The sequence below is a fragment of the Coregonus clupeaformis genome, chromosome 11, assembly GCF_020615455.1.
Source record: "Coregonus clupeaformis isolate EN_2021a chromosome 11, ASM2061545v1, whole genome shotgun sequence".
Classification (NCBI taxonomy): Eukaryota; Metazoa; Chordata; class Actinopteri; order Salmoniformes; family Salmonidae; genus Coregonus; species Coregonus clupeaformis.
The window spans coordinates 34,245,387-34,261,146 of NC_059202.1; the positions used below are offsets into that span (position 1 = coordinate 34,245,387).

Genomic DNA, 15,760 nt, shown 5'->3' on the forward strand with positions numbered 1-15,760 from the left:
AAGGCTGGGGGTTCTGTGTGTTGACCATGAGGCCTTTTGTTTGATTTTTGATTCTTTAGTTTGGGCCTTTTGGTATTTTTCCTTTTTTGTACGTACAGTACCAGTCAAAATTTTGGACACACCTATTAAAGGATTTTTCTTTATTTTTACTATTTTCTACATTGTAGAATAATAGTGAAGACATCAAAACGATGAAATAACACATATGGAATCATGTAGTAAAAACAAAGTGTTAAACAATTCAAAATATATTTTATATTTGATATTCTTCATATAGCCACCCTTTGGCTTGATGACAGCTTTGCACACTCTTGGCATTCTCTCAACCAACTTCAACTGGAATGCTTTTCCAACAGCTTCGAAGGAGTTCCCACATATGCTGAGCACTTGTAGGCTGCTTTTCCTTCACTCTGCCGTCCGACTCATCCCTGAAAAACAAATTTATAGTCCCACTAAGCCCAAACCAGATGGGATGGCGTATCGCTGCAGAATGCTGTGGTAGCCATGCTGGTTAAGTGTGCCTTGAATTCTAAATAAATCACAGACCGTGTCACCAGCAAAGCACCCCCACACCATAACACCTCCTCCTCCATGCTATACGGTGGGAACTACACATGCAGAGATCATCCGTTCACCCACACCACGTCTCACAAAGACACAGCGGTTTTAACCAAAAATCTCCCAATTTGGACTCCAGACCAAAGGACACATTTCCACTGGTCTAATGTCCATTGCTCGTGTTTCTTGGCCCAAGCAGGTCTATTATTCTTATTGGTGTCCTTTAGTAGTGGTTTCTTTGCAGCAATTCGACCATGAAGGCCTGATTCACACAGTCTCCTCTGAACAGTTGATGTTGAGATGTGTCTGTTACTTGAACTCTGTGAAGCATTTATTTGGGCTGCAATTTCTGAGGCTGGTAACTCTAATGAACTTATCCTCTGCAGCAGAGGTAACGCTGGGTCTTCTATTCCTGTGGCGGTCCTCATGAGAGCCAGTTTCATCATAGCACTTGATGGTTTTTGTGACTGCAGTTGAAGAAACTTTCAAAGTTCTTGAAATGTTCCGTATTGACTGACCTTCCTGTCTTAAAGTAATGATGGACTGTCGTTTCTCTTTGCTTATTTGAGCTGTTCTTGCCATAATATGGACTTGGTATTTTACCAAATAGGGCTATCTTCTGTATACCCCCTCTACCTTGTCACAACACAACTGATTGGCTCAAACACATTAAGAAGGAAAGAAATTCCACAAATTAACTTTTAAGAAGGCACACCTGTTAATTGAAATGCATTCCAGATGACTACCTCATGAAGCTGGTTGAGAGAATGCCAAGAGTGTGCAAAGCTGTCATCAAGGCAAAGGGTGGGTATTTGAAGTATCTCAAATATAAAATATATTTTGATTTGTTTAACACTGTTTTGGTTACTACATGATTCCATATGTGTTATTTCATAGTTTTGATGTCTTCACTATTATTCTACAATGTAAAAATAAAGAAAAACCCTTGAATGAGTAGGTGTATCGTCACCATCTGAACAAATAATAATGCGCTTGAGCTCGACGACAGAAAGGTGTCAAGAAAGAGCTGGCCCTGGACCTAAGGTAAGGTTGTTGTTGCCCTGGGCACATGCACATCCAACACGGTCTTCAAACGCTGATTTCAAATCAAATATAATTTGTTTTCTCACATAAATACACACATTCATTCAGGTTACAGACATGCAACTAGGCCTATGACCCCTAGACAAAGCAAGTGTAACAATATCCGTAGGCTAGTTATTGGTTTCGTAACACTTTTCCTTTTCCACATGGACTCTCTACTAGAGCAAGAGACTGGAGTCTAATGTGTGAAGAACTTTGTTAGTGTGAAAATGGTTGGGCCACACAAATGGAGGTGTTTGATGTGACAGTCGTGTATTTGGAGAGGTGATATTTCTAATCAACATGATGGAAGACTGATGGAGCTTGTTTACAGTGCCTAGACACTAGTTGTTAGATGGTGCCATTTTCAATGTTCCCTTACCTAGGCCTATTTGTTTAACATACCCCTGTGTCATGCTAAGTTGTTGTCCAAAGCAAGAGGGATTGGGGGGCAAAATGAAAGGAATTAATTTATCTTAGAAAGTCTCATTCTCTGTGGGCTGCTCTGAAATGACTTCACGTTTTTCTATAAGCGGGGATGAAAGAGCCGTCGCTTGAACTTCAAGGAATCGCAGCGCGGTCACCCGGTTTTTCCACGGACACTGGGAGGGGGCCTGTCTGCTCGCATTATTTCCTCTGCTCTCCCCTGGGGGGCTTGTTCCAGCCATCGAACCTTTCCCAACAGATCCATCAATACAGGCTGAGAGGCCTGGGAAATGGGTAGGGCTGTACTGTGTTGGACTGGGCTGTGTGAATGACACCATTGGTCATGAATAGAGCCAGACGGACTGTTTTCAATATAGTATAATATATGAATGTCTCTAGGCAGCGTCAAAACAGCCTGATCTGGAAGGTTTGTTGTGTCACTACAACTAACAACACAGACAGTTATAACGACATGTCACGCAGCATTATCATCCCTCTGAGGGGTAAGACTGTCACGCCCTGACTCAGGGGACTCGTATATGTTGAGTCAGGGTGTGTATATTCTTTGTTATGTAGTATTTTCTATGTGGGATCTAGTATGTATAGTTCTATGTTGGCCGGTGTGGTTCCCAATCAGAGGCAGCTGTCGCTCGTTGTCTCTGATAAGGAGACCATACTTAAGCATCCTATTGGCACTGTCTAGTTGTGGGATCTTGTTCCGTGTAAGGTATGTTGTGTGTGCGCTACCTTGGACGTCATGTTTCGTTTAGGTTGTTGTTTTGTCGTTGTATTTATTTGGTTTAATAAACATGTACGTATATCACGCTGCGCCTTGGTCTGACCCGTCTGTCAACGAACGTGACAAAGACATATTTTCAGGGGATGTATGGCAGTTCGAATGAAGATATTCTTAAAATGTACTATTCCACAGTGAGACTGTTATTCCATTAAAACTACAAGAACACAATTCTGTCTGTTTTCAGCGTGTTTTAATGTATTTTTCTGTCCCAGTTACAGTGAGTTCATCAGATGGCTGTCAATGCACTGGTGATTGGAAAGTGTCATTGTAATCATGACTCAACAGTGATAAATAATAGCCTAGCTTTCATTTGGTACAGTGGAAGAGAGTAGAGGTGGGAGACGGGTCCTTCAGCTCAGCTTTGCTGTGGAGAATGACACCACGATGCAGCTGTAGTGTCACACTCACTGACCTACATACAGCCTCCTCTGATTTCAGTTCAGCACTTCACCAAAGAGAGAGCGGGTTGTTAGGAAGAGGGGAGGTAGTGTGAGCACTTGTACTCCCCTAAGTCATTGTCCTCCTCACTACTACTTATATCTTGACAAGTGTTGGGGAAGCTACTCTGAAAATATAGTTTACCAATTACTTCACACTACCCTTAACAAAAATATAGTTTACTTAACTAAAGGTACTTTTAAAAAGTAGTTAAGTAAATCCAAACCACTTTGATATTAAATCTGAAATCTCATAGACTACAAATTGCAAGAACTGATCACTTTGGGTCATATGTTACTATGTTAACAGAAAACCCTTTGCCTTGATGACAGCTTTGCACACTCTTGGCACTCTCTCAGGTTGGATGGGGAGTGTTGCTGCACAGCTATTTTCGGGTCTCTCCAGAGATGTTAGATCAGGTTCAAGTCTGGGCTCTGGCTGGGCCACTCAAGGACATTCAGAGACTTGTCCCGAAGCCACTCCTGCGTTGTCTTGGCTGTGTGCTTAGGGTTGTTGTCCTGTTGGAAGGTGAACCTTCGACCCAGTCTGAGGTCCTGAGCCCGTTGTAGCAGGTTTTCATCAAGGATCTCTCTGTACTTTGCTCCGTTCATCTTTCCCTCGATCCTGACTAGTCTCCCAGTCCCTGCTGCTGAAAAACATCCCCACAGCATGATGCTGCCACCGACATGCTTCACCGTAGGTATGGTGCCAGGTTTCCTCTAGACGTGACGCTTGGCATTCAGGCCAAAGAGTTCAATCTTGGTTTCATCAGACCAAAGAATCTTGTTTTTCATGGTCTGAGAGTCTTTAGGTGCCTTTTGGCAAATTCCAAGCGGGCTATCATGTGCATTTTACTGAGGAGTGGCTTCCGTCTGGCCACTCTACCATAAAGGCCTGATTGGTGGAGTGCTGCAGAGATGGTTGTCCTTCTGGAAAGTTCTCCCATCTCCACAGGAGAACTCTAGAGCTCTGTCAGAGTGACCAACGGGTTCTTGGTCACCTCCCTGACCAAGGCCCTTATCCCCCGATTGCTCAGTTTGGCCTGGCGCCAGCTCTAAGAAGAGTCTTGTTGGTTCCAAACTTCATCCTTTTAAGAATGATGGAGGCCACTGTGTTCTTGGGGACCTTCAATGCTGCAGACTATTTTTGGTACCCTTCCCCCCCAGATCTTTGCCTCGACACAATCCTGTCTCAGAGCTCTACGGACAATTCCTTCGACCTCATGGCTTGGTTTTTGCTCTGACATGCACTGTCAACTGTGGGACCTGTCTATAACAGGTGTGTGCCTTTCCAAATCATGCCCAATCAATTGAATTTACCACAGGTGGACTCCAATGAAGTTTTAGAAACATCTCAAGGATGATCATTGGAAATAGGATGCACCTGAGTTCAATTTCGAGTCTCATAGCAAATGGTCTGAATACTTATGTAAATAAGGTATTTCTTCTTTTTTTTTAATACATTTGCAAAAATGTCTAAAAACCTGTTTTCGCTTTGTTATGATGTGGTATTGTGTGTAGATTGCTGAGTAAAAAAAAAGATGTAATCAATTTTGGAATAAGGCTGTAACGTAACAAAATGTGGAAAAAGTCAAGGTGTCTGAATACTTTCTGAAGGCACTGTATATATATATATTTAATATACAGTGGAGAGAACAAGTATTTGATACACTGCCAATTTTGCAGGTTTTCCTACTTACAAAGTATGTAGACGTCTAATTTTTATCATAGGTACACTTCAACTGTGAGAGACGGAATCTAAAACAAAAATCCAGAAAATCACATTGTATGATTTTTAAGTAATTAATTTGCATTTTATTGCATGACATAAGTATTTGATCACCTACCAACCAGTAAGAATTCCGTCTCTCACAGACCTGTTAGTTTTTCTTTAAGAAGCCCTCCTGTTCTCCACTCATTACCTGTATTAACTGCACCTTTTTGAACTCGTTACCTGTATAAAAGACACCTGTCCACACACTCAATCAAACAGACTCCAACCTCTCCACAATGGCCAAGACCAGAGAGCTGTGTAAGGACATCAGGGATAAAATTGTAGACCTGCACAAGGCTGGGATGGGCTACAGGACAATAGGCAAGCAGCTTGGTGAGAATGCAACAACTGTTGGCGCAATTATTAGAAAATGGAAGAAGTTCAAGATAACGGTCAATCACCCTCAGTCTGGGGCTCCATGCAAGATCTCACCTTGTGGGGCATCAATGATCATGAGGAAGATGAGGGATCAGCCCAGAACTACACGGCAGGACCTGGTCAATGACCTGAAGAGAGCTGGGACCACAGTCTCAAAGAAAACCATTAGTAACACACTACGCCGTCATGGATTAAAATCCTGCATCGCACGCAAGGTCCCCCTGCTCAAGCCAGCGCATGTCCATGCCCGTCTGAAGTTTGCCAATGACCATCTGGATGATCCAGAGGAGGAATGGGAGAAGGTCATGTGGTCTGATGAGACAAAAAAAGAGCTTTTTGGTCTAAACTCCACTCGCCGTGTTTGGAGGAAGAAGGATGAGTACAACACCAAGAACACCATCCCAAGCGATGCAGTGGTCTAAGGCACTGCATCGCAGTGCCAGCTGTGCCACTAGAGATCCTGGTTCGAATCCAGGCTCTGCTGTAGCCGGCCACAACCGGGAGACCAATGGGGCGGCGCACAATTGACCCAGCGTCGTCCAGGGTAGTGGAGGGAATGGCAGGCAGGGAGGTAGCTCAGTTGATAGAGCATGGCGTTTGCAACGCCAGGGTTGTGGGTTCGTTTCCCACGGGGGGCCAGTATGAAAATAATAATGTATGCACTAACTGTAAATCGCTCTGGATAAGAGCGTCAGCTAAATGACGTAAATGTAAATGTGAAGCATGGAGGTGGAAACATAATTCTTTGGGGATGCTTTTCTGCAAAGGGGACAGGATGACTGCACCGTATTGAGGGGAGGATGGATGGGGCCATGTATCGCGAGATCTTGGCCAACAACCTCCTTCCCTCAGTAAGAGCATTGAAGATGGGTCGTGGCTGGGTCTTCCAGCATGACAACGACCTGAAACACACAGCCAGGGCAACTAAGGAGTGGCTCCGTAAGAAGCATCTCAAGGTCCTGAAGTGGCCTAGCCAGTGTCCAGACCTGAACCCAATAGAAAATCTTTGGAGGGAGCTGAAAGTCCGTATTGCCCAGCGACAGCCCCGAAACCTGAAGGATCTGGAGAAGGTCTGTATTGAGGATTGAGCCAAAATCCCTGCTGCAGTGTGTGCAAACCTGGTCAAGACCTACAGGAAACGTATAATCTCTGTAATTGCAAACAAAGGTTTCTGTACCAAATATTAAGTTCTGCTTTTCTGATGTATCAAATACTTATGTCATGCAATAAAATGCAAATTAATTACTTAAAAATCATACAATGTGATTTTCTGGGTTTTTGTTTTAGATTCCGTCTCTCACAGTTGAAGTGTACCTATGATAATAATTACAGACCTCTACATGCTTTGTAAGTAGGAAAACCTGCAAAATCGGCAGTGTATCAAATACTTGTTCTCCCCACTGTATATATTCACTACTGAAAACACTACCTACATTTTAATTTAGTTAAACTACAACCAAGCTACTGCAAAATGTAGTTAAGTCAATAGTTGAACAACATGTAGTTCACTACTCCCCAACACTGATCTAGACCCACATCTGATGAGACCTTTTGTTTTTAGAAAGAAAAAAACCAGCCACACAAACATCACTGATCAGCACTAGATTGTGTTTAGGAAGTGAGTGCAGGTCAATGAGTCAAGAAAATTGTTGGAATATACAAAATGTTTGTTATTTTTCATTCTTCTTAAGCTGTCCCCTGGCACTTTAAACAGTCTATGATGTGGCTGGGTTAGGTTTGAATAGAACACAGTGGATAAACCAACCTCATGTTAGTACACAGTATTTACTAAACAGATTGCCTTCAATCTGTCCCCAGAGATTGCCCACTATGCATGCCAGCAAAATCTATTTGAACAACATAAGCATAGGCTAATGGCCATTTGGTTTGTTGTGGTGGTGGTATTATAAGGCAGGGTGGTTGGCTGATAACTTATGAGTCATAACCAGGTTCAGCTAGATGTAGTGATTTCAGAATAAGTAAGGTCCTCTGTTGCTGCTGTTGAGGTTCAGACACTACAGACAACACAGAAACAGTGTAATGCACTCGCTGCCTTGGGCGAACTCATAGCCACCTAACCGTCTTAACAGGGCAATCAGCACTTGCTTACATCTACATGTATAGCCTCAAAACATGATTAAAACAATAATTGTAATATCATGGACGGACAGTCCTTGCATTCATAGTCTATACGTTTGAGAGTGGTTACATTTCTCCAGCCTCATCCCTCAGCTTTTTACTGAAACGGGCAGGGAGAACGCATCGTTATGGTTTCTACTGCTGATTTCCGCTTTAAACTCCCCACTGCCTCTTTATCTCTGTCAGACAATGCAGCCCGTAATTACTACACTGTGTAGAAATAGATAGAACTGGGATGGATAAAGCCTCATTCCATTTTTATCCAATATATGAGTCATTGAAAATGGCACAGCACTTTGCTGGCCTGAAGTATAGTGAGAGGGGAATGAGGCAAGGTGTTGGTAGCTTTGTTGGTCATAGTGGATTATGTTATAAAAGGGACTGATTTCAAAACCAATGTACAACTAGACACATCAGACAAATGAAATAGAAGACCACACCTGACGTATTTTCTTTCAAATAAGAAAAGGCTTTAGTAGAAGACCAAGTCTCCTCCCTCCCAAACCCCAAGCCCCCCTTCAATGCCACCTACTTTCCTCAGACATAATGTTCCCTGAAGGCATGATTTAAACAAAGCAGTCATCATGGCCCGCTGAGGCCTGGTCCGTGGAGACGCTTGCAGGGCGCCGGAGGTGGGCCATGGTGGTGAACCCTGCTGTGACCCCTCCAGGTCTGGGAATTGGTCTCTCCCCCGGGGAAACGAGGCCGAATGAAATGAATCTGAGTTGGCCGAACACAAACACTCTTTTATCCTGCACTGTAACGTTACCCCAAGGCACCAGCCAGAGAGCCTCCAGAGCCTCCGGTATGGTAAAATGTCACCCAGCATTGCCCCATCAGTATTAATAGAGAATTTGATTTGCACTGTTCACATTGAAATCACGTTTATTTTAAAGGCCATTCTGCACTGCCCGTCAGCATTAAATGGTGTCGTAATTGCAGTCATTGATGGTTAAAGAGAAGTGGCAATGGGAGAGTGTGAGTGAATGTGACTCTTTGTCTCAGTGGTCTTTTATGCTTTATGTGGTTATATCATAGCTCAACCCAATGTTGTATCAGCCAAAGACTCTCTTCCTGCTTTCCCCTGTCCCAAAGCAGGCCGTTTTAAGCCCCCTCAGAACAAACAAAGTCAGCGTTCGCCGGTCGGGGGATGATTCTCTGCCACTCTCCCTCATGAAGGCATTGTGAGAGGGACTTCCTTGTTTAAAGAGTCAATCCGAACTTGAAACAATAAAGCTTTCTCCCCACCACTGTTTGGGTAAAAAACTGGGATGGGGCTGGAAAAATGTAACAACTCTCAAATTCATAGAGCTATAGATACAAGGACTGACCATCCATGATACCAACATTATAGTTTTAACCATGTTTTGAGGCAATACAGTGTTTGTTTACATTTTCATTGTTTATAAACATTGGAGTAAAACAAGCTTCTATTTTGTGTTCTGATGGTGTATGACTGTTGACAGTATGCTCATGAGGCATTTATAAGTTATATTCGTCAAGAATCAATGGGTACATATGATTAATTTATAAGTCCAAAAATGTATTTAGCAACTGTAGATTGCCCCTTTTAAAGAGCAGGGGAGAAAACGGATGACACTCTCTGCAGAGAGACCGGCCCTAAAATATCGCTCTGGCCAAATCCTCTGTGGAGGTCCTGCTCTAGCCCAGCATTGTTCTGGTTTCAACAGGCTTAGTTTAGGCCACTTGTTTTCCTTTTTCCATATGCAGGCCCATTGTCTGTGCAATCTGGCCTCTCCAGGCCAGGGTCCCGAGTTCTGTTTGGCCTCTCCAGGCCAGGGCCCCGAGTTCGGTTTGGCCTCTCCATTGTGACCTCAACTCTAAGATTGGGACAGAGACACGTTTGATATCAAGAAGCTGGAAAACTTGTTCTGTTATATGTTAGTATTGTTAACTGAAATCACATGTTTGTCTTGCTTGACTTAGGCAGCGATTGCTTGTACTTTTAACACTCTATAGACACTTAGGCTGCGTTTACACAGGCAGCCCAATTCAGATCATTTTTTAAAAAAGAGTTGGTGTTTTGACTAATCAGATCAGCGCTTTTGCCGATTATTGTGCAAAAGATCAGAATTGGGCTGCCTGTGTAAACGCAGCCGTAGTCACCCCAGTTACCAGCAGAGACTCATCTGTTCATTGTTCCACCTTCCTGTGTTTTGCTGGTTGGCATGGCAGTGAAAGGTGAGGGAATACTTAAGGTGCTGGACTGTTGTCATGGACACAATACTGTGCCTATCTCAGTTGATCAACAGAGCAGGATCAATCGGTGTCAATTTGAAAACCATCTCGAACTACAGATGTTACTCACAGTTTCATATATTTTATAATACTGTTAACGAGTGTAATAGTAAAATAGTAATTTGAAAGTACATGAAAATGATCTAGACACACTCTCAATGGATGTCCCAAAAAGTTATCTGGATGTCCCAAAAATGATCTAGACCAAGTACCCAGATGGTCCAAAAACCCAATCCACAGTAGTCTTAAGAAAGTGACAAAAAGAGACAGAAGAATGCGCGATCGAGAGGGACAGAGAGCAGTTGCTTCGTGAGTTATCTCTATCTGAAAATACATGATCTGAGTGATTGATAGTTGGTATTCAGCAGTCATAAAATGCCTTATTTACTTTGAAGAACTACTAAATAGTGATTTTGTCAGACAGCATAGGAAGCAGCTCTATAGAGATGAGATGATGACTTGGAATGAAATAATAAAGTCATCAAATTAATCAAATCAAAAAAATATTGTATTATAGTAATGTGAATAAATGATGGTTAATAAGTGATAAGCAGTAATGGGCAGTCACTACCAGCATGGAACTTTAATTTTTTATTCTGTGTTACAGCATTCAACACACATTTTGCATAGTGCATTTAATGAAAAAAAAATATATATAGTTTTTTTAATTCGAAAACCATGATTCTTTTTTCAGAATCGACCCGACACTGAACAGACTTCAAAAAGTACTAATCGCTCAGCACTAATAGCTGATAATCTTGGCCAATATGATGTATAGCCAAAATAATCTGCTACTCAAGGGGTGCTATCAAGAAGTGTTCATTTCTGTGTGGAAATGTCTTTAACTCTGTTTCAGATCTGCAGCGCATTGTACAGCTGGACCTGGATCTGAAGTACAGGAGCAACATCAGGGAGCTGTTTCTGGAGTTTGATCGCTTCCCTCCCGGAGCTGTGATCGGCATCGCCCGAGAGATGCAGCCGGTATACAGGTATTCAACACACACACACACACACGAAACTTGAGGACTCTTGGGGTTGGAAAGGATCACAGTGTGTTATTTAACCATTTATTTCACTGCCACAAAAAACAAAGACCATTTAACATCACAAAACATTTCTTAAACCGTGACAAACAACATCACAGTATTATTTGAGATGAGAGAGCAGACCAGAACCCCTGAAACACATTGCTTTGAGTGGCAGAGAGGCAGGACTTGTCGATATGTTCTTGTGGTCAGTCGATGCCAGTCTGTTGAAAGTGGGGCACTCTAAAAGCTGAAAATGAGAGGGCACCTTTTGAGTTCCGAGTGCTCCCTTGCCGTATGTTCCCACCAAAGTGACAGTGACAGGAGCTGGCAGAGAGGAAGTCCGCTCAGAGCCCTGCTGTCAAGGGCTGTCCATATGGAAAGGGGAAGTGAGGAGAGGGAAGTTAGGAGAGACAGATGTGTGGAGAGTCTTGCTGAGGAGGAGGGTCAGTGAGGGATGATTGGGAGTCCGGGGAGGTGGGGGAGTCGGACGTGAGCACCAAAAGGAAACGTGTGCATGTATGATATGCCATTCTGAAGGTCACTGTGTTTTTTAGGCTGCAACAAACGGACACACTGTGCTCATCAGTGCTGCCTCTCTATTCACTGGAGGACAGTTCCCATTCCAGCATGCTGTCGCTGTGTTCTCCTCTCCCCCTCCCCTCTCCTCTCCTCCACTTTCCGCTCCTCTTATCCAAGCTCATCACATCAGCCTGCCTGCAGGCTCCAAACGCATGCTCCATGAAACCCTGTAGGCCTTGCAGAGGAGAGATGGCTTTTTTTATTTATTTTTTATTTATTTTTTATGTATATATATATTTTTTTTTTTGTCATTTAGCAGACGCTCTTATCCAGAGCGACTTACAGTCAGTGAATACATTTTATTAATTTTTTTATACTGGCCCCCCGTGGGAATCAAACCCACAACCCTGGCGTTGCAAACGCCATGCTCTATCAACTGAGCTACATCCCTGCCGGCCATTCCCTCCCCCACCCTGGACAACGCTGGGCCAATTGTGCGCCGCCCATGAGTCTCCCGGTCGCGGCCGGCTGCGACAGAGCCTGGATTCGAACCAGGATCTCTAGTGGCACAGTTAGCACTGCAATGCAGTGCCTTAGACCACTGCGCCACTCAGGAGACTGGCTTATATTAAGTCAGAGGTAATTAGTATCAAACACATCTTGTGATTTAAGATGCCACATCTTTGACAAAACCACAAGAGCCTATGGTTCTAGGAATAATCCAATTTGTGTTTGTGTGTGTGTCCGTCCAGTGTCCACAACCACTGCTGAATTACTTTTCCCAATCATATTTTTTTCCTCCCTAAGTTATTTATCTTCTCACCTTAATCCCACAGTAAGTAGCTCTGCCGTAAAGTTGTGTTTGCAGGGGAAACTATTTGAACAGTTGCACTAAGATAAACAGGCTCCTCTGTAATACTTAGGGGGCAAACAGAGAGACCATTTTTTAACAGGCACTTATCAAACAGAACATTTATTTATAATTTATAATTACACACATTTTGTTATCATCCATCAACACGCTGTGGGGTAGTTTCACAGAGTTTTTCTAAATAGGTTTCAACTACTCTGATGTAGCCAGAATACAGCTGTCTCATAACAACTGATTCAGACTCACCTCATATTGCTTAGTCTCATTTGACTTGAGTAAATCTGTTAACTGTTCGTTCACACTGTGTAAACCAGCCAGCAACAACTTAAACATGCCATAGACACCACCTCCTCTAGGTGGTACTAGAGACAGCTAATAGTCTGAGCTCATAGCTTTGTTTTCTACCCCTCTCCTTCCCTCGCTCTCCTTCCTTCCATCTCTTCCATCCCTCCCTCCTTCCTTCCCCTCTTTCCATCTGTCGAAGCTGCAGAGGGAATTCACAGCACTTAGCCCATTGTTTTACCCCTCCCAAAACAGATGTATCACGCTTCAGTAATGTGCATACCGGCACATCCCGTAGATAGCCATAAACATCCTTCAGTCAGTGAGCATTCTCTATAGAATGCCCCATTTACCGTTATTATGTGAGTGAAATAAGGCTTGAGAAAATCATTGGGGGCAGGAAGCCTAGCGATTAAGAGAGTTGGGACAGTAACTGAAAGGTTCTGTCAATGTGCCATTGAGCAAGGCACTTAACCCTAATTGCTGCTGTAAGTTGCTCTGGATAAGAGCGTCTGCTAAATGACAACATAAAAAAAAAAAGTTGTGTAACACATTTTAGCTTGTACTGTCTCTGAGACAAACTGATATAAGCATTGATGGATGTTGCCTAAGGAGAAGCATGCTCCCAGAACACAGTGCTGTGAATTTCATCCAATAAGATGATCTAATGTGTGATCCCACTCCGAACACCCTCCCTTCTCCCCCCGTATCTGGGGCTTGGGCTGGAGGGAGGCAGTGTGTGTCAATGGCCCTGGAACTCACACACAATAATATAATACAGAGTAGGGAGAGCTCCTAATGCACCTAATGCAGTGTATAGTGTACACTGAGGGTGTTTCTCAATATGCATACTACCGTGCTCCACACTCTCATGCTCCAAGTGCATTCTCCGAGGACGTTCTCTTGAGTACGTTCTTGTGAGAACGAGTGTGTGGAGAACGCATAAAACATTACATTTGAGAAGCACTCGCACTTACTCCCCCTACTGTATTACCTCACGCTGCATCTCCCCATTCACTGAACCTTCTTCTAGCCAGGACAATGGCAAGAATCGAGACAAAACAAGATATACACAAAGCGAACGTTTTACTTCAGAATTATCAGCTAGCTATATGTGAATCGTAATAATGTAGCTAACCAGATAGTATAACAAGCAAAAATGACCTAAAACCAATGTTATCCAAGGTAGATGTCAATTCTTCGTGGGTAGCTAGCTAGCTAACAATTATTTGTGGCTATCTGACTAGCTAACAGTAGTAGCTAGTCAGTTAGCTCTTTTGGCTTACTATGGGCTTGCGACCTACGCACACTACAGTGGATATTGTAGGCAGGTAACCATACCAAAATTAACACAGCATGTATTTATTAACGTGTCAAGCTAAAATATTGTAGTCCGGCAACGTATGAGATGTGAATAGGCAACATTTCATTCCAAAGTTGGAGTGTATTTTCTCTCGCTTCAGCTCAAATAATGGGCCCCATTGATTTAATTAAAATTTGCATAATTTTTTACGTGGTTGCGTCATATTTCTTTGCATACTTTCTGTTGAAGCTTGCCGCGATGCATGCTTAAAGTATGTATAACCAGAGAATGCATTCGAGAAGTGCCCTCCGTACACTGTTTCGCATACTTTGATTTGGACTCATACTCCGACCCTCCCGTGCTCCAATTTGCATGCTCGAAGCATGGTAGTATACATTTTGAGAAACACCCTGAGTTTATAAAACATTAGGAACACCTTCCTAATATTGAGTTGCACACCCTTTTTCCCTCAGAACAGCCTCAATTTGTCGGGGCATGGACTCTACAAGGTGTCAAAAGCGTTCCACAGAGATGCTGGCCCATGTTGACTCCAATGCTTCCCACAGTTGTGTCAAGTTGGCTGGATGTCCTTTGGGTGGTGGACCATTCTTGATACAAACGGGAAACTGTTGAGCGTGAAAAACCCAGCAGCATTGCAGTTCTTGACACAAACCGGTGCGCCTGGCACCTACTACAGTACCCCATTCAAAGGCACTTAAATCTGTTGTCTTGCCCATTCACCCTCTGAATGGCACACATACACAATCCATGTCTCAATGAAGTGGATTTAACAAGTGACATCAATAAGGGATCATAGCTTTCACCTGGATTTACCTGGTCAGTCTATGTCCTAATTTTTTGTACTCTGTGTATATTCTGTGCTATAGGGGGAGACTGTAAACGGACTGAAAGCTTTACTATAGGAACAACAATAATCCCCCTCCATTCTTGATGTAAACAGAGCCACGTGGGCTGTGCGCCATAATAGATGATGCAATATGGTTGTATTAAAAGATTTATCATAGATGTTCATGCTATTTACAGAAAATGATTTAATATTTTACTTCACTGCCAAGCTGAAGTAAAGTGGTCAGGTAGGTAAAGGTGGCATGTTATTGGACCTGCTCCTGACCTGTTTTCCTTAAATCCCAGCTGTGTGGGAGTGAGCCTGGGCTCTGGGCTCCGTCATCCCCAGCCTTTGTTCCTGGCCTGATTGTAACATCCCATTCACGGCCACCAACACAAATACCACTGGTCCGTTTAGACTGCAGCGTTGGTTTCCACCAGGGTCCTGCATCAAAACAAGACGTCACACCGGAGGGTGGCTGTTTGTGTGTGTGTGAGAGAGAGAGACTGGGCCATGCTCACAGGAAGGGGTTGTGGAGCAGCTGCTTACTGCTGTAAACAAACAAGTCTGGAAGTCTTGTTGATTTTAGAGGGAGGGAGTGTACATCAATGACTGTGTGTGAGCAAGTGTGCATGAAATGAAGATTGAGTGAGCTTGAGTGTCTGCAGCTCTAGCATTGTACACTTAGGCTTGTTTTGCTAACTAACCCCTCTCACTTTTGGAGATCCCATCTCCCCCTCCTTCATTGAGTACAAATGCTATGGAGATGGATGCATGGGCAGTGTGTGCTGTGCCTATTCCATGCTTTTTCATAGAACTTTCTATGCAGTTAATGAGACGTAGAAGTACATAGCATCTCTCTGCTCATATTCCTACCTAGGCCCAAGTGTCAGAGGGTAGTCTCAGTCTAGAGAGGAAAAGGACTTAATTGACAGTATTTTGTTCTCCTGCTGCTACTTTTCTCCACATCAGGAGCAAATTCATCTCCGCAAGACGTTGAAGAAAAGTTTAACAAGACACCTTTTGTGAAATAAATAAAAAGCCTGGGAAAGAATCC

General features: G+C 43.3%; 1 protein-coding gene across 1 annotated transcript in view; it reads left to right on the forward strand.

Moving 5' to 3' along the window:
* LOC121576837 (xyloside xylosyltransferase 1-like) overlaps positions 1 to 15,760 on the forward strand; it is a 106,491-nt gene that overhangs the window by 35,166 nt on the left and 55,565 nt on the right. Inside the window, exon 4 of the mRNA XM_041890368.2 lies at positions 10,710 to 10,842. Within this exon, the coding sequence (XP_041746302.1) occupies positions 10,710 to 10,842 (133 nt within the window). The remainder of the gene's footprint in view (positions 1 to 10,709; positions 10,843 to 15,760) is intronic.